The sequence below is a fragment of the Orycteropus afer genome, unplaced genomic scaffold (genome assembly GCF_000298275.1).
Source record: "Orycteropus afer afer isolate SDZICR_OR568_19922 unplaced genomic scaffold, OryAfe1.0 scaffold00399, whole genome shotgun sequence".
NCBI lineage: Eukaryota > Metazoa > Chordata > Mammalia > Tubulidentata > Orycteropodidae > Orycteropus > Orycteropus afer.
In genome coordinates this window covers 2,559,680-2,582,493 of record NW_006921986.1, presented here as the reverse complement: position 1 = coordinate 2,582,493, position 22,814 = coordinate 2,559,680, and the positions used below count along the sequence as shown (strand labels likewise).

The 22,814-nt window shown below is 43.4% G+C and overlaps 1 protein-coding gene across 1 annotated transcript in view; it reads right to left on the bottom strand.

Annotated features, from left to right (window-relative positions):
• Window positions 1–22,814, bottom strand: part of RELL1 (RELT like 1) — a 61,587-nt gene that overhangs the window by 30,061 nt on the left and 8,712 nt on the right. The window contains exon 2 of the mRNA XM_042782640.1: window positions 14,721–14,726. Coding sequence (XP_042638574.1) covers window positions 14,721–14,726 — 6 coding nt within the window. The remainder of the gene's footprint in view (window positions 1–14,720; window positions 14,727–22,814) is intronic.

The window sequence follows — 22,814 nt, the reverse complement described above, 5'->3', positions numbered from 1 at the left end:
CTGATACTCTGGTCCCATTACTAGAATACAGAATTTAATAAGACCTGCCCTGGGGCCCCACTAGCTCTCATGTATAAGCCCTGCAGTGTGAAAGGGCTTGAGTAGGTCAAACACAACAGACCCCTGAACGCTAATTGCCACTCAGGAGAACCATCTTCAAGGCTATTTTTCCCAGCCCTCAGGTGGCTAAGGCACCTGACTGCTAGCCAAAGATTGGAAGTTCAAACCCACCAGCCACTCCATGGAAGGAAGGCAGGGCAATCTACTTCTGTAAAGATTTATCATCTCAGAAACTCAATGAGGGTCGCTGTGAGTCAGAATCCACTTGATGGCAGTAGGTATAAAGCTGATAGCTGAAGCCATGACTCCTATTACCTGGTGGGAGGATATACAGAAAGATCATCAGATTGACCCAATGAAACCCACAGAAGGAAAAAGAGACAGCAATAAAACAAAGGAAGCAGAGTCGAAAGAGTCGGAAACAAAACTGAAGGTAAAGTAAGTCTATGACCCTAAGTCAGTGTGGTGGCTATGAAGATTGTTGTAGATACATAGAAAACGTTTCCAATGAAGTAACGTTCGGTGGAAAAAGCAGAATACAAAATTGCACAAACAATTTTGAATACAAAAAGTAGTCAGCTGTGGAAACAGCTTTCCATGTGGACAAGAAGCTGAATCACACCAATAAGAATGGTGTGTGCGTGGGTGGTGGGGGGGGGGATAGGCAAGCAAGGCCAACATTTATCAGATTGAGTTTCTCATGGTCCAGCCAGGTTTCACTGTATTGTGAGAGCTCACCGTGTTTGTGCTTTGCCAAGATTCAGTTGAGAAGGTCATAGAAGAAGACATGAGACAATAAAAAGACTGAAGACAGCAGGACACTGGGAAGAAGGGGTATAAGGAATGGCTAGAAGTCAACCCCCAAAAATCAAAAACAGTGATAGTTATAGCTTGGGCTTTGGCCACTTTTCAAGCAATACTTGTGTTTCCAACAGACCCCAATGGTTAAGGGAGCTGAGACAGAATGGCACAGAAATGGCATTCCTCAAACCCTGTGGACACAGCTTGAAAGATGCTGAAATAATGAGGAAGAGGTTGCTAATAGCCAGAGACTCCAGATAAGAAGGCCCTTGTAACCTCTCCCAAGCACGGCTTTGCTTAAACCAAGACCACGGGTATTTTGATGGTTTGGATAGCTATTCTTCCCGCCTTCTGGGAAAAGGCACACATTCCCGGCAGCTAGGGTTTCCCAGCAAAGCCATTCAACAACTGTGATGGAAAAGGGATCCACTGGTAAGGAGATAAGCCACCCAAGCTTGGTTGGAAAATAGCTTTGAACACACATACACCTTTTCTTTTTTTCTTTTTTTTTTTTTTTTTGAAGCTAACATCCAAATCACAACACTGAGAACAGGCTGTTTTTGGCCTTGATTGTTGACTAAGCTTACTACAGATTCATTTCCCTAAAAGGGTTTTCTTCACCTAGCTTTCCCGCCAGTTATCGCTGTAGTATTGGCCAAGTCACTCCACCTCCTGGGACTCAGTCTGCTCATCTGAAAAATTTTGAGCTAGAGCTAATAACGGCTTTCCTGGTTCTCAGACACATACAACCCCCCAATCTTCTATAACCCCAGCCCCAGTTCACTCTGGGTTGATGCTACTGAATAAAAATACAAGCTCATCCTCCTGTCTCTACAAATTCAAAAAGCTCTTAAAATTTCATTTTTTTAAATAACTCATTTCATAGTACAACTAAATCTGTGAAACTCATTTACAAGCAAAACCTGCCCTGACCTGATGTGAAGCTATTTACAATCTCTCTCCAATTAGTTCTCTACATAAACATTAATATATTTGATTAGACTCTTCAGGGGAGAATTACATAACTTAGAGGTTAAGTCATAGGCCCCATGGGTTTCAGATCCTCACAACACCATAATGTTGGTACTATTATTTTAGAGAAGAGGAAACAAGGTTAGAGAGGGGAAGTCAAAGAACACTGAATATGGGAATTGAAGAGTAACAGAAGTCAGTGTATGAATATACCATGGACTGACAGAAGAACAAACAAACCTGTTTTGGAAGAAATGTAGCCAGAATGTTCCTTACAAAGCAAAATGGCAAGACTCCATCTTACATACTTGGGACATGTTATATCTCAGGACAGACTAGTCCCTGGAGAAGTACTTTACTTGGTAAGTGGAGGGTCAGTGCAAAAGAGGAAGATCTTCAAGCAGATGGATTGACAGAGTGGCTGCAACAATGGGTTCCAACACGGCAACGGTCGTAAGGACGGTGCAGGGCTGGGTAGTGTTTCATTCTGTTGTACATGGGGTCAACCAGGGTTGGAACTGAATCAACAGCACTTAACAACAAATCACTTACCCAAGGTCATACAGCTAATGACTGACAAGAACCTGAACACAGACTTAGCAGACCCTGACCCCAAGACCGCTGATTATAACTGCCTCTCAATCCCACTTTGGTAGAGCAAAGATATACCAATCAGTGGAAAATGACCTCCTTTATTAAATTAATTGTTTAAACACAGTTTAAATCAATTACCTACACTAATAAAAGGGAAGAAAGCAATACAACTTCTATAAGACACAATCATCCCCAAGGCACTTGTATTTGACTACAAAGATAACCAAAGTCACAAGGCCTTGAAGACCACTGCCCCATGCAGTCACTTACAGCACATACTATTTGCCCAGACAAATGCAATAAGCTTAAATTTTATGGAAAGAATACATGAGCTGATAAGGAAACTGGAGAACAGAAGTCAGTGTATGAATAAGTGTTAAATTTTGTAGTGAAAGTTGAGGCAATCACCAACTTCCAAGCAACTCCCAGACAAACAGCTGTGACAGCCCCCCTGGGCAGGAAGGGGACAGTCAGGCAGGACTGGCCTGCCCAGAGTTCATCCACCCACGACACAAAATCTCCCCCGCCGCACACAGTCACTCAATAGTCTTTATTTTATCAAAAACCTGAAATGCTACATGTTGACAGGAGACTAAATTTTGAGAGGCCACTTTGAGAGCAGATGGGTGCCTGGACAGCTTTCCCAGAAACCATGCACAAGCCAGAGGCCCAGACTCTGAAGCTCTGATTTGTTTAGAGGCCTGATGAACAATGCATGTGTCTCGGAGAGGGTTTCTCCTAATCCCTGTGGGATGGATCAGTTGCATATGGGATTGGAAGGCTGGGGGGCTGGGGGGCAGAGCAGACCTTGGGGCCACAACAGAGGACTTAGGCCAGCAGGAGCATCCTGGGAGTCTGGAGGACACCAAGAATGGGAGGGGAGAAAAGAAAGGGAGGGACAAAAGGAGAGCCAAAATACTTCAAAATAGTGCCTGAGCCCAAGAAAATGTCCTCCCTCTCTGCCTAAACTCTTGGCTAAATTTAAGTTCAAATAGCTCCTTAGGAAAGAAAGCAGAATGGAAACAAGAGACAAGGAGGAAGTGGGATGAGTGATGTTACATGGAGGGGACTGCAAATCAATGACATGCAACAAAATGTGTCTGAATTGTTGAATGGAAAATGATTTGCTCTGTAAACTTTTGCCCAAATCACAATAAAAAGTTTTTTAAAAAATTCTAACTGCTCTTGTAGGCAACTAACGTCACCAAATGCAATAATGAAATTTGAGTGAAGTCAGAATTATTAAAAAAAAAAAAAAGGATTAAAACAGCTGTAAAGGAAATTGGAATTAGAAGCTATTAGAGATACTATTTATTTTCTGAGGTATGATAATGGTGCTGTGGTTATGAAGAAGAAGTCCTTAATTCTAGAAAATGCATGCTGAGGTATTTAGGGGTGAAATGTAACAATGTCTGCAACTTGCTGCCAAGGAGTTCAGTTAAAAAAAAAAAAGTACAGAAGTAGGCAGACAGGTGGGTGGTTGGGTGGAGGATGGACAGATAAATGATAGGGCAAACAAGTAAGGCAAAACGTTGACTCTTAAGTGGTCAGTACAAAGAGGTCCATTTTATAATTGTTTCAACTTTTCTGTGTACTTAAAACATTTTTGTAATAATTTCTTGAAGTGGGAGTACTATAAACACAGTCCTATTTTATCATTTAAAATACAAAACAAAACAACCTTTTGTAGGAGTCTACTTATCATCTGGAGTCCCTGAATGGTACAATCAGTTCACAGACTCGGCAGCTGCTGATGGAAAAAGGTTGGAGGCTCCAGTCCACCCAGAGGCCACTCTGAAGAAAAGACTTCTGAAAACACAGCCGCTGAAAACCCCACCGAGCACAGTTCCACAAGGGGCACGGCACGGAATTGCCCTGGGTCGGGGTCAACGGGAAGGCAACTGGTGATTGTCGTTTACAATGGGAAAAGCATTTCAGTTCCAACCCATCTACTCAGAAAGAAATATGTGGAGCACACCTTAAGGAGGCTTTCCTTGTGTTAAGGTAATTAAGAAGAGAAGTAATTCGCGTGATCACAGAAAAAAAAAAAGGGATTTACTTTGGGTCTCACAAAAACAGAATTTGGCTGCAGCAAACAAAAAGGAACAAACATTGACAGGCAAGAAGGTGGGAGACAAAACCGGAACACTCCTGAGTCCTGTTCCTGTCCTAATGTGCCACCAGAATAGAAGACTGAAACTAGGGTGAGGTCAGTATACAGAAACAGAGACACTTACAAACAATGACAAAAACCATAAACATTTCCCATTCTGGGTCCCAGATTAAAGGGGGTAAACCAAGTCTGAAGAGTCAGAGAAAGGCCTAGCATTCTCCACAGCTGTCCTGGAGTCACATTTTGAAGTTATTTCTCAAGACCACAGAACTCTCTGACTAAATACAAAATATGGCACTGAACACAGGCAAGAGCTGCCCAGACCTGTTCCATGTGGAGGGGTTAACTTTAGGATCCTAGTGTCCTGAGAGAGGGCAAGGACCTCCATGTCCAGGCTCCATCTGAATCCTCCCCAGCACCTCAAACAATGGACTGCATTCAGGACACAAGAGAAGGCTCATCTGACTGGGCCTCCCTCCACAACCAGGCAAGGTCAGCTCCCAGCTAACTGCACAGGACCAAGGGCCAGGAGGGCACCAGCTGCACCTCCATGACAGACGAGACTAAGGAGTGCAGGGGCCCCCAAGCAATGGGGCACATCAGTGGAGTCCTCGGAGATGGGGGTCTGAGGGGCAGAGCTGCACATGGAGGACTGGGGGGCGGTAGTGCTTGGCAATTGCAGCAGTTAGGATCCCTCCTTTATCTCCTCCTCTTTTCCTGTTCTCCCCTCACTTCCTCCTCACTTCCCCTGCCCCCCCTCCTCCCTCTGCTCTCTCACTGTGTTAGTTGGGGGCTGTTTTTTGATTAGTCTTTAGTTCCTGCTATCATTGTCAGCCCTCTGGGAAGGGAGCTGAGTGGCTAGAGGGACTTTTCCTGTAGACCTGTCTGTACCATTCAAATTGTGAAAGTGTCCATTTGAGAAGTTTTAACAAGTCATTTGGTTAAAGTGATCTTAAAGTAAAAGAACTTCAGAAATCTAGTTTTAGTTTCAGATTCTGTCCAAAAGGTTTTTGGTTAGGAAGCATGATTTGCTATCTTCACATAATTATAGCAACAGTATTTACCAAGTGTTGGCAGTGTGTTACGGACTTCATGTCACTTTGGGAGCTTGGGGTATAATACCGGTGAGGTAGGCTCTCTCATTATCCCATGTGCACACAGGGATTCAATAACAACCCCTGTTATTGCATGATATGACAGGGTTCAACCCAGCCAAGTGACTGTGGAGCCCAGCTCCTAGCCATATTGTTTAACAGTGTCTGTGAGAATGGGGGTGGCCTTTGGTTAATCCAGTGACTTGTAACCTAAAGACCAGTTGTCACGGAGTCGATCCCAACTCATGGTGAGCCCACGTGTTCCACAGGAGAACAGCGCTCCACAGGGTTTTCAATGGCTGATTTTCCAGAAGTAGACAGCCAGGCCTTTCTTCTGAGATGCCTTTGGGTAGACTCAAACCTCCAACCTGTGGGTGAGCAGCCAAGTGCCTTAGCCCTTTGCACCACCCAGGGTTAAACCATTACTAACTGATCACAGAGCTGGGCTTGTGCCCAAGTTTAAAGGCATCCAGGCCAATGCCCTTAAAATCCAAAAAGCTGCCTCTCTCCAAGGGACCCTATGATGCCTGATAAACAACAGAATCTACATGCATATTTTTTTAGTGTAAAAATCATCTTAATGGAAAAGTATTCAAGTCAGCTGCAGCAAGAACAATTTGTACTGACGGCCTTATAAAAGAAAAAAAAAAAACCTCAGCATCATAAAAAGTTCCCAATTTTAACTGAAAAATGGCCGAAGATCACTCTGAAGCACAAAAGATCACTCCGAAGTGCACCTGTATGTTTCTCTTTCCTGAATCTACTAAGAAGCTCACAGTGGGAGGAAGGTTTTTTCCTACTGATTTAAAAGCAGCTGGGTTCACATATGAACTGTTTCACATTATGACCTACAAACTACTTAGAAGCTATTCATTAGTCGCTACAAGCACAAGTGATGCCAACACGGTTAGTTACATGGCATCTAAACATCTTTTGGAAAGAAAGGAGGAGGGAAGAGGAGGAAGAAACTACAATCACACGCACTAGCTGGTGGCACACTGTACCAACTTTACCCATTCCCACCCAAGTAACATTTGATGCTTTTCAAAGCACTTTCACACTCATCATCGATCAGAAAGCCCTAATCCCAATGAGGTAAATCCCTCTGCAAATAAATCCATGACCTAAAGTGACATCACTGGGAAGAGTCATAGAAATGATCCAGGCAGAACTAAATTCCAGACCGGCTGACGTCTTCACACCCATCTCACTGCAGCAATACATTACTCAGACATACTATGGTCAAAGTTGTTGTCAGATGCCATCAAAACGAGATCCAAAAGATGTGGCCCAGAGGGTTTTCATTGGCTGATCTTTCGGTAGGAGATTGCCAGGCCTTTCTTCCTAGTCTATCTTAGTCTGGAAGCTCCACAGAAACGTGTTCAGCATCGTAACACTCACAGGCCTCCAATGACAGACAGTTGGTGCAACACAAATGCATCTCGTGGGGAAAACAACACAAACCCCCAGGAAAAGCCATGTTTAAGTCAAACACTTCCGTTTCTGTAAAGGGGAGAAGGGTGTCCTACCTTTGTACCTCGAACTCCTATCACAGTTCCTGGAACACAGCAGGAGCTCCCTAAACCTTTGCTAAACTCACCATGTGAAACCTGATTCTATTCTCCCAGAATGGCTCCCAGCAGCACCCCAGGCATGCTATCAATCAAATACTCACTTTCACTAAAACTTGAGAAGTAGACACTATTTGGCAGGACAAAAGGTCTACTGCACTTAACCCCTATTTCCCAAATACCAACAGTGTGAAAAATAAATACTGCCATGAGACCAGAAGAACTGTATAGTGCCCAGTACCATTATTAAACATTTTGATCAAAGATTCTACATAAGAATCCTTATCAAAAGGGAAAAACATTCAGAATTCCAAATTCTCATAAAATCCAGACTTTCTGGAGCCACTGATGTTGGATAAACCCCTGAAACTGTTGCCCTGAGAAAATCTTTAAACCAGAAATATCCCCTGAAATCTCCATTAAACCAAACAATAGTTCAGCTTCAGAATGTTTACCTTGAGCTCAATGTTCTTCTGAAGAATTACCTATGTGAGATCAAACTGACCACAGTAACTCAGAAGATCTAACAGAAAGCTTAGGGACAGTGAGTTCATGTTAATGGAGGACCAATTTGCAAAAGGAGGCTGAGAATGTTTGCAGCACTTGAAGAATGTAATCAATGTCACCAAACTGTACATGTAGCAACTGCTGGATTAGTGCATATGTATAAAGTGTATAATTTCAACAACAATAAATGAATGAATGAATAACAAGAAAATAAATAGGTTTTTTTTTTTTTTTTTTTTGGAGCAGGACAAAAGATACACCCCATAGCATCACACACTTGTTGGGTAAGCCCTTTCAAAAGATATAACTATAACAACATGCCCCAGAGCTCATCAAAATCAAAAGGAGGTTCCAGTTCATTAAGATTCAAAAACCAAACTCACTGCTGTCAAGTCAAATCTTACTTGTAGTGACCCCTCCTTGGTTTTCCAAGGCAGTATCTCTACAGAAGTAGTCTGCACAGTCTTCCTTCCAAGGAGTGGCTGGTGGGTTTGAACTGCCAGCCTTCTGGTTAGCAGTCAAATGCCTTAGGCACTATGCCACCAGAGTCCCCAAAAGAAGGCTACAAATAGCAGCACATTCCCAAGCTCATCTTGGGAATGGGCCCTCGAGTCAATTTTCACAGGACCACGTCTATGAGCAATTCTAAACTGCCAGATCCACACAGGGTAGCAAACTGGAGCTTACATAACCTCACTAGAGGCCACTGCTCTTTTTCCACAAAGTTGTGATTCCTGAGGTCAGTTCATCTACATTCCTTCAAGAGGCCAAACAGGAACAGGGTTAGAAACTCACTTAAACAAAGGGAGAAGGGCAAACTAAACAGGAGATAGGACAGAACCATCAGAGAGAGAAAGTCTGTTTTCAGCAGAAACAATAAGAGTGGGAGGCAGTGGGTGTTCCTTTAGGAATTGGTGAATCCCCTTGAGCTTCATAGAGCAGAGGACATGACCTTGGGGAACTAGAGCCCTGGTTTCTGGGTACAACCTGCCCTGGCCAGGGTTAGGAGGCGAGCCAAGAAATTTCCACCTGTGCAGAATGCAAACCAGAATAGCCACGTGGGAAAACAAGGGGTGGAGCTTAGCTGGCTACAGCTAAGCAAGGGCTTCAAAAAGGATTCCCTGTGGAGCATAGCAGATTTGTTTCTACATATCCTCAGCACTTTAGAGTCAATACCAACTCATAGTGACCCCATGTGACAGAGGAGAACTGCCCCACAGGGGCAGTCTTTCTGCAGCAGAGCTGCTGGATGGGTTTGAACCATCAGCCCTTCACTAAGCAGCCAAGCACTTAACCATTGTACCCAGGGCTCCTTCCTAGGTGTGTTGTTTTCAATTTACAGAGACATCATGTGACAGAGTAGAATTGCCCCACAGGGTTTTCTTGGCTGTAATCTTTACAGAGCAGATTGCCAGATCTTTCTCCCACAGAGCCACTGAGTAGGTTCGAACCGCCAAGCTTTTGGTTGGCAACTGAGTGCTTAACCATGTGTTCCCCTAGGGCTCCTTTCCTGGGCTCCTAGAAGAGTGTTTTTGTTCAGCTCTGTTATCATCAATTGCCAAGAAGCAGAATGCCTAGCGTTTTTTTCACTTGCATATTTTTTTTAATCATCACATTTCTCAGATAGGTGTTATTAATAAACCTATCTTAGCAAAGGAGACACTAGAGCATGGCCACTCATGTGAATGAGCTAGGCTTTGAACTGAGGCCTGCTGCAGGCAGGGCCCAAGCCCTGAACCAAAGCTGCTCCCTAGAAAGCAGGCAGGCAGAGCAGAAGCCAGCTTTTTCTTTGCTGCACTGTGTTCAACTTATCTCCTAGCTGTGAGACCCCAGACAAGCCACTTAACTTCTCTGTGCCTCTTTTGCTCATCTATAAAATGAAGATAATAATAGAATTGGTTCTGTGGATTAAATGAGGCAAATTTGGGTTTAGCTGAATATTTAGTCTACAGTAAGAGCTCAATAAAGGTTAGCTTTCAAAAGATCAGGTTTACTGGTCAGATAGAGACTGGTGAAACCCCCAAGACTACGGCCTCGAGTCACCCTTCAGGCCTGGAATTGAACTCACTGCCATGGCTTAACTCTCAGTCAAACAACAGACAGGACTACAAGCCGAACAACTACACCAGGGACATGTACTCCTTAGAATAATCAACCATGGGAGATCAGAAGGGCAGCATTGGCACAGGGAGAAAGGTAGGGAGGCAGGAATGCACAGGCAAGAAGGACACAGGAAAGGGTAACCACAGGGCGGAAGTGGGAGGAGAGCTATTATACTGTGGAGAATGTAACCAGTGTCACAAAACAAAATGCATATGAACTTTTGAATGGAAAATCAATCTGCTTTGTAAAATTTCACCCAAATCACAATAAAAAGTTTGAAAATCAACTTTAGAAAACAAAGTGAAGACCACTGATGCCCAAAATAAATTTTAAAAGTGTTAGCTATTACAGCTACAGACTCAACAGCCGCTGGTCTATTCTTCCTGGAATTATCATGGCTATCAGCAGCAATCAGTGTAAAGGCCTTGATTCCCACAAAGCCGGCAGCTCTGCTGGAGACACAAAACTAACATACAGGAAAGGCACTGAACGACATGAAGCATCCTAAGCAAAGCAGGCTACCTGATGGATACAGAATGCAGGAGCCCCAGAGGGGAGGGAGCAGCATCCACAACTGGGTCCCTCACCACCACTGGGCCAGCCGGCTCCAACAGCACAGGCCCCAGCAGTGCTCACTTCTCCTTCCTTCCAGGAACAGGAATGAGGTTAAGAATTAAATGAAAGTCCTTAACAAAGGGTTTTCCAGTTAGTCACCAGTTAAGCTAGGCAGTGTTCCTGCAAGAGAGGCAGGTGACATGTGAGAAATGGGAAACAGGAGAGTAAACGTGTTTGGACAATCAGTCACCCATGTGAGAGGAAGTCCTCACTACTGCTGTTAGAAAAAGAGGAAGCAAAGTGGGGACTAGGAGAGAAAGAGCAAAGTAAAGGGAGGACTAAACCAAGCCCACTGCCACTGAGTCAACTCCAACTCATAGTAACCTTTTAAGAGAGAGTACAACTGCCCCACACAGTTTCCAATGCTGTAAATCTTTAAGGAAGCAGACAGCCATATCTTTCTACCGCAGACCTTTTGGTTAGCAGCCAAGGGCTTAACCACTGCACCACTCGGGTTCCCGAGGGAAGACTGTTGTTGTTGTTGTTGTCATGTGCCATCAAGTCGGACCTGACTCATAACGACCTCTCCCTGGGTTTCCGAGGTGGTATCGCTACGGAAGTAGATTGCCCAACCTTCCTTCGGAGGAGTGACTGGTGGGTTTGAACTGCCAGCCTTCTGGTTAGCAGTCAAGTGCCTTAGGCACTCACTACCAGAGCGCCTAAGGGAAGACTAGGAGAGAAAATAAAGATCAATTCAGAAAAGGCAAACAAAGGAAAAAAGACTGTTATTGTTAGTTGCCATTCTGACTCATGGCGACACATACAACACATACGTTGGAGGCCATCAGAACCGTGACCTTTGGAAGCAGGTAGCCAAGCCTGTCTTCCCAGGTGCCTGAGGGTTGGTTGGAACACCAACCTTTCGGTTACCAGTTGAGTGAATAACCATTCTGCCAACCAGAGGTGGCAAAAAAAGAAAAAAGATTAACCAGAAGTAATTAGGAAAGCTCTAATTACTGGATGGATTTTATGGATTTTAAAGGGGAGAAATAAATGTAACAGTCACTAACATAAAACCCAAATATGAACTCAGAAAATTACTAGCGATAGGTTAAACATGTTGTTGTTGTTGTTATGTGCAATGGAGTCAGACATGACTCATAGCGACCCCTCCTTGGGTTTCCGAGGTGGTATCACTATGGAAATAGATTGCCCAACCTTCCTTCTGAGGAGTGGCTGGTGGGTTTGAACTGCCAGCCTTCTGGTTAGCAGTCAAGTGCCTTAGGCACTACACTACCAGAGCTCCTAGGTTAGACATAGGAAAAAAAAAAAAAAAAGCCACTAAGAACAGCCACATATTGAGTGCTTACTCTGTGCCATTACTATTCCAAGAACTTGCAGGTATTAACTCATTTACCCCTTATACTAAGACTGTGAATTAGATTACTATTGTTTTCAAACCCATTTTACAGATGTGAAAACTAAGTCACAGAGATGTTAAATAACTTGCTCCACTCACACAGCTATGAAGTACCAGAGTAGAGATTTCAATCCAGGCAGCCTGGGTCCCAAGCCCCATAGTTTTCCAGGAGCTCTGGTATCGTAGTGCCTAAAGTACTTAACTGCTCAAACCCACCAGCCACTCCTCGGAAGGAAGATGGGGCAATCTACTTCCATAGTAATCCACCTCGGAAACCCAAGGAGGGGTTGCTATGAGACGGGTCCGACTCCATGGTACATAACAACAACAACAAACAACATAGTCTTACCACTGTGCTCTAAAGTGTGAAGGTTAACAGTTTTGACACACAGTAAAATTTCACAGAATGAAATTATCCACAGCTGATCTCTATTCTAGACACTATGAATTCAAGCTGTTCAGTTAGAGTCTTGAGTAAAAAATCTATGGGTAATTATTATTCATCTAGTCCAATAATAAATCTAGAATGACCAAATGGTTTTCCTTAGTGAGTCAATGACTGGGAAATGAAGGGATGCACTTAAAAGCTACTTTCTGACCAATTCAATTTATTTTTTGGGCAACAAACGCTATTTTAAAAAAATAATCCTGCTAGTACTTATAAGAGAGGAGCTTACTTATAAGAGGGAGAGCTAGTGGTATGCCTAAGGCATTTGACTGCTAATCAGAAGGCTGATGGTTCAAACCCACCAGCCACTCCTCAGAAAGAAGATCAGATGATCTACTTCCCTAGAGATTGTTGTTATTTGCCATTGAGTCAGCTCCGACTCATAGCGACCCCTCCTTGGGTTTCCTAGGCAGTTATCACTACGGAAGTAGGATTGCCCAACCTTCCTTCCAAGGAGTGGCTGGTGGGTTTGAACCGCCAGCCTCCTGGTTAGCAGTCAAGTGCCTTAGGCACTATGCTACCAGAGCTCCCTAGAGATACTGCCTCGGAAACCCAAGGAGGGGTTGCTATGAATTGGATCCGACTCGACGGCATTGAGTGAGTTTTTCTTTTTGACTTATAAGAAGCAGAAGTAAAATGCCATCCTGATGTACATTTAACTCTGTAAAATTGTTGATTACTTCTCGGAAATCCTACACTTCCCTTTGACTCTTAAAACAATAGAAGCAATTTATAAGAAGGGATCAAATTTGCCAAATCCCATTTTGTCCAAATCGGTCTCAAATGTTAACGAAAAATGTTAAGTTAAATAAAGAGCTAACAGGATCCTAATGTCATTAAAGAAAAAGATTGCAAAATGTTTAAATAGTTCTTAGTGTAAGATTACAATTGATTTTGATTTTCATATCTCAGTATTTTCCAGATTTCTTTAAAATTATATTAATTATACATAGTATAGTCACAAAATGTTTTTTAAAAAGGTGGGGGAGAGAGGGCCTAACATGGAAAAAAGAAGATTTTTAGAATATTATCAAATATTATCAGTATTTGTCTTTCATTGGTGGAACTTTGGGGGAGTGTTTTCTGCTACATTTTGCATTTGTTGATGTATCCTGCTCATAATCACTACGGTTTTGTTTTTCAAACTGCAGATAACAAAATCCGTAAGCAACCATTATTAGTACTGCTGTTGTCAGTTGCCATGGAGTCAATTTCAACTGATGGCGACCCCATGTGTGCAACGCAGAACTGCTCCAGAGCATTTTCAAGGCAGTGACCTTTCAGAAGCTGACTGTCAGGCCTCTCCTTCAAGCCACCTCGGGTAGGTGCGAATCACCAACCTTACAGATAAGAATTTCATACAGGTTGAATTGTATGACACTTGTCACTAAAGGTCAAACACAGTCGACTATTGGCACCTATACATGGTTCAACCTAATAGTGACATTAATGCTGTAAAGGCAAACAGAATACTAGCAATCTTAGTGAGGACACTACCTATAACTGTAATCTGTAATACTTACAAATACTATACATTTCCACTGATGGTGGCAGAGAGAATACTATGAAATGTTCACTCTACACTATAGGACACAAAGGTCAAAGAAAACCACAGAGTGGTAGAACTTCTGGTTTATGACACTATAAAACACAGTGTTCCTGCACGTCCTTTCATGCCATCCCACTCATATGCATAAACAAAGAAGCATTTGCCCAATAATTTTTTTTTTTCTTTCCCACTAAGTGAAAAAAAAAAAAAAAAAAGGGAGCTCTGGCAGGCTAGTGCCTAAGGCATTTGACTGCTAACCAGAAGGCTGGTGGTTCAAACCCACTAGCCACTCCTGGAAAGGAAGATTGGGCAATCTACTTCCACAGTGATACTACCTCAAAAACCTAGGTCGCTATGAGTTGGGATCAACTTGACGGCAGTGAGTCAGAGTTACTTAAGTAAAAAAAAGTGTTCTTTGAGCCTTTATCTAACTAATAAGTCAGCATATCATTTCAAAGAGATGATTCCAGGCATCAATGGTTTAATATTCTGAGTTGGTTTTTTCTCAGGAGGAAGACTTGACTCATTTCAAGTCCAGAGTCTTTTCTCATTTATATATCAAGATACAGCACTGAGTAGAATGGAAAAAAAAATAATGTTTTACCACATGTTCAAGTGAAAGAGTTCCCTACCCCCCCTTTAAGTCCCCTCCGTTCCATCTGCACCCCCACCCAGGACGAAGACACACCAGGTCTGTGTGTAAGGACTACTTCCACAGCATGCAGGCACCTCGTGTATACAAAATTACTTTCCAACAGGTTGTTTTTCTCCCTCCAAAATCTATTCAATCACACTGTCAGAAACTGAGGGGCTGAGAATATGGAGTTGCCAGAAGTGACAGAAAGGGCGGCATCTCTAGTTCCAGCCCTCAGCCAAACAGGGTTTTATAAATCACTCCAGTGCTTATCCACATGTTTTATTTAAAGACACCACCCGATGCTGACGTCCAACACAGTCCTCCTAAGAAAGGAAACAATGTGTACTTGACCAACAACAATAGGGCGAAACAAGGGGCATGCTCAACAGTCTCCTAAAAATAAATGTCTAATGGTTAAGAACTCGATGGTCAAGCTGGTTCCAGAAGACTTACTCTAACTTAAGGCAAATACATAGTTAGCTAGCTAGCTTCTACCATTAATGAACACCGGGTGGTCTTCACACCCATCACCTCACGCTGCACTTCAGGATTCTCATTTTCCAGCACTCAAATTTGGGACACTGTTTCTATTTTATGTCATATGTATTATATCAAACCTATAAGCCATGGTCTTTTCAATTGCCTTATACGCATGCAAAAGCTGGACAACGAAAACGAAAGAGAGAAGAACTGAGGAATGTGAATTGAAGTGTTGGCAAAGAATAGTGAATATATTGTGCACTGCCAACAAATTAGTCTTAGAAGAAATACAACCAGAATGCTTCTTAGAAACAATGGAGAGCAAGACTTTGGCTTGCTAACTTTGGACACATCGTTGTTATTGTTAGGTGCCATCAAGTCAGCTCTGAATCATAGCGACCCTAGGTACACCAGAATGAAACACCAGCCAGTCCTGTGCCAGCCTCACAATCCCTGCTGTACCTGAGCCCACTGTTGCAGCCACTGTCTCAATCCATCTTGTTGAGGGTGTTCCCCTTTTTTGCTGACCCTCCACTTTACCAAGCATGATATCCTTCTCCAGGGAATGGTCCCTTCTGACAACATGACCAAAGTAGGTGAGATAAAGCCTGGCCATTCTAGCTTCCAAGGAGCATTCCAGCTGCACTTCTTCCAGGACAGATTTGTTAGTTCTTCTGGCAGTCCATGGTATTTTCAGTACTCGTTGCAATACCAACTCAAAAGCATCAACTCTTCTTTGGTCTTCCTTATTCATTGTTCAGCTTTCACATGCATATGAGGTGACTGAAAACACCATGGCTTGGGTTAGATGCACCTTAATCTTCAAAGAGGCATCTTTGCTCTTCAGCACTTTAATGATGGACACATCATTAGGAAAAACCAGTAAGAAAAGGACATCATGTTGGGTGAAGTAGAAGGTCAGCTCAGTGAGGGAACCCTTTAGGGAAATGACGCAGGAGCCACAACAACAGACTCAAACCAATGATCATGAAGACGGCACAGGATTGGACAACAGTTCATTCTGTTGTGCTGCAGATAAGACAGCACCTAACAATATGCTACACAGGTCGTGGGAGCTCTGGTGGCACAGTGCCTAAGGCATGTGACTGCTAACCAGAAGGTTGGCAGTTCAAACCCACCAGCCACTCCTCAGAAGGAAGACTGGGTACTCTACTTCTGTAGAGATACCACCTCAGAAACCCAAGGAGGGGTCGCTATGAGTTAGAATCGATTTGTTGGCAGTGAGTTTGGTTTGGTGGTTTGGTATATAAGTTGTATTTGTATTTTACTGTCAACGGGAAAATTAATAACAGACATCTTACTTTCATGTTAAGGTTTTCTTACCCACAAAACTAAATATTCACTGTAAAGAAATTCCTAACAAAAATTAATCCTGCCAGGGGCATTTCTTTCACCCAAAGTTGCAAATCTTCTCTTTCCTGTTGGAAGCCAGGCTTACTACATTCCACTTTCAAAAGACAGGTCTGGGTGAAGAGCCAGAGGCCATCTTGTGACCTGAAATCAGTTGATCTCGGTAAAGGAGGGAGGGCAAGGTTCAATCAATCATATTAAGATTAGCCAATGGCTGACCTTCTGTATTTCTCTCTCCTCTTTATAAGCCTCATGGTACACACCTTCTTCCAATCATGTGCTTTTTCCTGGAATTAATATGGTCTCTCCCTCCATGCATACTGAATAACCACTCAGAATAAACCGTATGTTCAAATTCCACTGAGTCTGGATTATATTTAACATTACAAAGGACGATATGATTTGCCCCTCCAAACAACTCTGCGATGTGTAAAGAACAGGTACTGAAAGAGAGAGACAGTGTGTGTGTGTGTGTATGTGTGTGTGTGTCTGTGTGTCTGTCTGTCTGTCTCTCTGCAGATGAAGAAACAAGATTATCCCTTGAAGGTACCTTTTAGCTAAGTAACAGACTGGCTCATAAAATACAGAGTACATCTTGGTTCTCTGGTGCCGCTATAACAGAAATGTCCCAAATGGATGGCTTTAGTAAACAGGAATTTATTCTTTTACAGTTTAGGAGGCTAGAAGTCTGAATCCAGACTGCTGGCTGTAGGGGCTGGGTGAAGGCCCTTTGCCCTTGGGCTTTAGTTCTGCCTCTTTTCCCAGGCCCACTGGAGGCATCTTCTAACTCACACAGCTACTAACTGTTGAGGTTGACGAACCCAAGATCAGCAGGGAAAATGGCACAATCCTGAGATCAGCAGGCAGCACAGCAGGCCACTGGTTCAAGTCCAAGAACAATCCCAAGAACAGCAGGTTCAAGTCCGGGAACTGGAGACAAAAACTCAACCAAATGCAGGATCCAAAATGTCCCAAACGGCTAGAGACCTTCCTGAAAACTTCTCCATACATACTGGAAGCAGGCCATACCACGAAAGTAACTCCTCTGCATCTGCTTAGCTGCTCACATCACCAAGGAGGGAGGTGATTACAATCTCCTTATGGGGAATAACTACATTCAGCTGCCAAGCCACTCAAAACCAGGCCCCAGGCACATTGACACACAACCTTAACCGTCACAGAATATCACCCATGAGTAATGAGCTCCTTTAAAAAATTATCTCTGAGACCAAATGGTCAAAAATTACCCTGCAGCAAAGATGAGAAGGTCCAAGGGCAGGGAAACTAGACTACTGGACATGGTACAACCAGAACAGAATGAATGAAAATGATGACACTGTGAAAAATGTAAGCAAAATCACTGAACAGTTTGTGTAGAAATTGTTAAATGGGATCCTAATTTCCTGTGCAAACTTTCACCTTAAATACAATTAGAGAGTATTTTAAAAAGAAGAAGAAACAGGAACAATGATCTGAGACACCTTGCTGAGAGCAGTGGGGCCGCATCTCAAACTTAGGTCTCACTAAGTCTCGGGGGCTCTTCCCTCATATGACATGTCAGGGCCTCTCTGGGGTCCTATCATCACTGCACACCAACCCCCAACCATCTACACGATACAGTACCATAGTTTCAGGAAAGACAGGCCTAACCTCACCCACTTCTCTGGCCTCCCTTCTGCAGCCTTATCACCTATAACTTTGGGGACCCTCCTGCGCACCCCTAGTCTGCACTGACTTTTCCTCTCCACTTCCAGACCTTAGCACAGGTGGTCCCTTTTGCTTGGCACATCATACCCCTGAATCCCCTTTGTTGTTGTTGTTGTTAGTTACCACCTCATGGCAACCTCATGCACAAGGAACAAAACGCTGCCTGGTCCTGCACCATCCCCAACATCAGTTGCGGATCAGATCATTGTGCTCAATAGGGTTTTAATTGGCTGATTTTCAGAGGTAGATTGCCAGGCCTTTTTTCCTACTCCATCAGAGTCTGGAAGCTCCACTGAAGCCTGTTCAGTAGCATAGCAACATGCAGGCCTCCACTGACAAATGGGTGATGGCTGTGCAGGAAGTGCACTAGCAGGGAATCGAACCTGGGTCTCCCACAAGGAAAGCAACAATTCTGCCATTGAACTACCTCTGCACCCCCTTAAAGGGTTAAAATGCCAAGTTTGAGGCTATAAAGCCTCTTCCATCCCTCTTATCAGAAGGAACTTCTCCCTCCTCTGTGAGCCCACACAGCATTTTGTCGCCCTGCCCTCCGGTTGAACAAACACTGTCTTCATTACACTATAAAGCTGTGTACTCATAGCTTATCTCCTCCTTCTCAATCACAAGGTTGTGGAAGACAGAAACCAAGTTCATTACTCATTTTACACTCCTACACAATACTAACAGTATCCTAAATAAAGAGGGCCTTCCATGTTAAACCAATCGCACACTGCGTGTAAGGAATATACAAGTTCCTGAGTTTTACCCGCAGAGTATGCAGACAATGATGCAGGTGAAATGAGTTTCATCCTCAGAACCCAGCGTCTGGGCTCAGTGACGTGGCTTTAAGTAATGTGCCCCACCTCCCTTTTTCTTTTGGTCAGCTGTTTTTTGTGTTTTGCATTTAAACGAGGGGGGGGATGGATGGAAAGAACTGAGGAAGCTGCAAAAGCATTCAAGCCATCTGAGCATATAGCACAATCCCGCAAAGAAAAATGAAGGAATGCCTGCTCATTAGCCATCTGCCACTCCGCCAATGCCAGAAATGCCTGCATGCGGTTTTTATAAAGTGGATAATTCACACGATTGTGTTGGAGACTTCCAGCTATGAAGAACATTTATGTCAGAATGTTTGAAAACTAGCACTCCTGTGTTAACACTGGGAGAAAGCCCAGAGAATTCTTCAAACGCCTGGGCCTCAGAGGAATCTCAGAAAAACTACCTTATGTTTGAGTATATACACAGGAGAGGAACGCTTGTTATGTTACCGATATGAAGTAATTAGTTTGTTTTAATCCTACATAGATATAACATAAGGAGACCCAGTGGTGCTGTGGTTAAAGGATTCAGCTGATAACTAAAAGTTCAGCAGTTTGAACCCACTAGCTGCTCCATAGGAGAAAAATGAGGCAGTCTGCTTCCATAAAGATTCACAGCCTTGGAAACCCTATGGGGTAATTTTACTCTGTCCTATAGGATGGCTATTTAGAATCAACTCCATGGCAGTGTTTTTCAGTTTGTTTTTCAGATACATTTATGTTGTTAGTTGCTGTTGATTCCGACTCACAGTGACCCTATGTGGGCAGGAGAGAACTGCTCCATTGGGTTTTCAGGGTTGTGACCTTTCAGAAGGAGACCATCAGACCTGTCCTCAAAGGCATCTCTGGGTTCAAACAGCCAACCTTCTGGCTAGTAGTCAACCACTTAACCATCTGTGCCATCCGGGGTCTTGCTACTTTACATGTAGGCTCTTTGTAAATCTTGAATCACTCAGCTAGGCTTATCTGGCCAACTTAAGAAAGCTCAGGACATTATTATCTAATTTGTGTCTTTTTAGAAAACTGAAACAGATTTTCCTTAACGTCACCCTCACACCAAAATTGTCTAAACAGCATTTCTAAACCTAATGACACGTAAATGGAATTACCGCATGAAATATGTGCCCTCAATGTATGTGCTTAATTCCTGAAGAAGTCCTAAAATAATCACTCATTTTTCACTAAAAGCCCATCACTTTCAACTAACATAAGATCCCTCAGTTTTCCCTTTAAGGAGATGGACCTAGAATTAAAAAGTTCAAGAAAACCTCTTATCTAAAACCTTCCTTTTACCAGTGGTGCAGAGCATGGAGTACAAACACTTTCTTATACAGCAAAGAACATCTGAGGATAGCGAGCATAGCCAAAGCTTTGGCGTCTCCTCCTCTGTTACCTAAGTCATTTCACTTCTCTTCCTCTTAGTTACTCCATAAGTCTGTTTTCTCATCAACAAAACAGAGAACATTTCAACCTGCTTCTCAGTGTGGTTTCAATAATGAAATCTGATCAAGCAATCTGAAATATCTTAGTACTACTTATAAGGAACTCTTGTGTCATGGTGCCTAAGGCATCTAACTGCTAACCAGAAGGTTGGCGGTTCAAACCCACCATCTACTCTACAGAAGGAAGACAGAGCAGTCTACTTCCATAAAGATTTAACACCTTGGAAACACAACAGGAGTTGCTCTGAGTTGGAATTGACTTCATGGCAGTGGGTTTGGTTTTTTTTTTTTTTAAATATCAAGAAGCTCTAGTTAGACAAAACAGAGGAAAACAACTGCCTGTAATTAAGGGTTAAATAATGTGGAACAAAGGTAACAAGTACTTATGGGTGTGATGCATAGATGCACAAGAGGGAGATAAAATCTGTGAGAATACCTAGGAGAGGTTTCTTGGAAATGTTATCCTTGATCTCAGCTTGAAGGAAGAGGGACAGACAAGATAGAGATAGGCCAAGAAGCTGTGGTTGTATGTAGGCTGTGGGCTGTCAAGTCAGTTCTAACTCACAGTGACCCTGTGTGGCAGAGTATACCTGCCCCACATGGTTCCCCAGGTTGTAATCTTTATAGCAGCAGGGCACCAGGGCTTTTCTCCCAAAGAGAGGAGGGTGGGTTTGAATGCCATCCTTGTGGTAAGCAGCCGAGCACTTAAACATTGCACCAGCAGTGCTCCATAGGCCAAGAAGACAGGGAGGGAATTCCAGGTTAGGGGGGAACACGACTAACCTACTTCTACCTTTTACCTCCCCTCCTGTCCTGCTCACCTTTGACATTAGTCACCATCACCTGAGAATGTATGAGAAGGCGATTCTCCAGCCCCTTCTCAGACCTACTGACTCAGACACTCTGGGGTGGGGTCCAGCCAGCAGCCTTCCAGTTGACTCTGACGCAGACTCAAGTTTGGGAACCACTGCTGCAGCCCGCTCTCCCCTCCAACTCTGTCTTGGCCGCCTTCTCTTCTCTTCAACTGGCTAACTCCTCCACTTTTGCAGGTGAAAATTTAACCTTTGTTTCCTCCAGAAAGCCTTGCCCAATCTGTCCCTGCCTCTTGTTTCTCCACCCATATCCCACCCCCAGCCCCAGGTCTGGTACTCACTCCTTATCCAAGGAAAAGCAATACTTCAACATTATTGCTTATCTAACTGTCTTCCCTGATACCCTGCTAGCTCCATAAAGGCAAGCACTGAGCCTATTTTCTTCATATGCGCCTTTATGCCCAGTGCCTTGCACACGCATTAGCCAATTGTCATCCAGTCGATTCCAACTCATGCAGACTTCAAGTGCATCAGAGCAGAACTGAGCGCCACAGGCTGATTTTTCGGCAGCAGATCACCAGGCCTTTCCCTAAGGTGCCTCTGGGTGGACTTGAACCTCCAACCTTACAGTCAGCAGCCAAGCACGTTTACTGTTTGCACCACCCCGGGATATAGTAAGGCACTGTATTAACATATGCTGAATGAGAAATAAAGCAAACAATTCGTCTGTGAAACAAAGAGTTCTAAATGGTAAAAAGCAGTATAAAATTAGAATATGTTATATACACAATTAATAGATGCACTTGAAGTGCTAGCTACGAAATATACAACTGAGTTTAGTTTGTCGTTGAAAAGAACTTCATGAATGAATTTGGATTTTCAAAATGTTTGCACTAAAAATTTTCACTGACATTTCCAAACTTATCAGTGTCATACTATATTCACCTTAGGCAATACTTGCTTACTTTCTATTGCCATTCTCTTTTTCTCCATGACAAGATTTTTTCCACCTCATGCCTCTGCAGAATGACCCACAAGGCTGGCAGACAATACAAAGGATGACAACAACTCTCACCAATTCAGGGGAAAAGAGAGGAAATTTGCAGCTAAGATTTCTGAGAGAACACAGTACTGAAAGGAGTAACTCTTCACTTTATTATAAAGAAAAAGCCTTGCCCAGAATCCAAACACCTAGACTTTTCCTCTGGCTCTCTTCTTTCCTTCCTTTCTTCCTTCTTTCCTGTCTTCCAATACTTAAGCGTCTGCTATTCCTGGTCCTAAGTTTGGATCCGAGCCTATACCAGTGAACAGACACACACAGTCCCTCCCTAATAAAACTTACCCATCTATTCCTCCACTATGGACTGTGCCCACTGGCCACTGAACCTCCCTGGGGTTCAGTTTCCCCATCTGCAAATAGAGGATGAATTACAAGATGACTACCACCAAAGTCCCTTCTGACTCTATAATTACATGACTTAAGAACAACATAAACATGAGTACATGAACAGAAGCCACTATTTCAGGTCCTGCTCAACCCACGTCCAAAGAGCTGGGAACACCAGACCCTGGAGTGTGAGGACCAGGGACAAACACAGACCACAGAAACTTGCTAAAAGCAGCAAACCCAGATCCACCCACTTCCACTCACTATGGGTGGAAGAGTCCTGGACAGTGTGAAGAAACCTACTGTGTCGATTGAATTTTCCCTTCTGAGATGTTCAAAGTTCCTTCTAGTCTAAATACTACAGGATTTTACT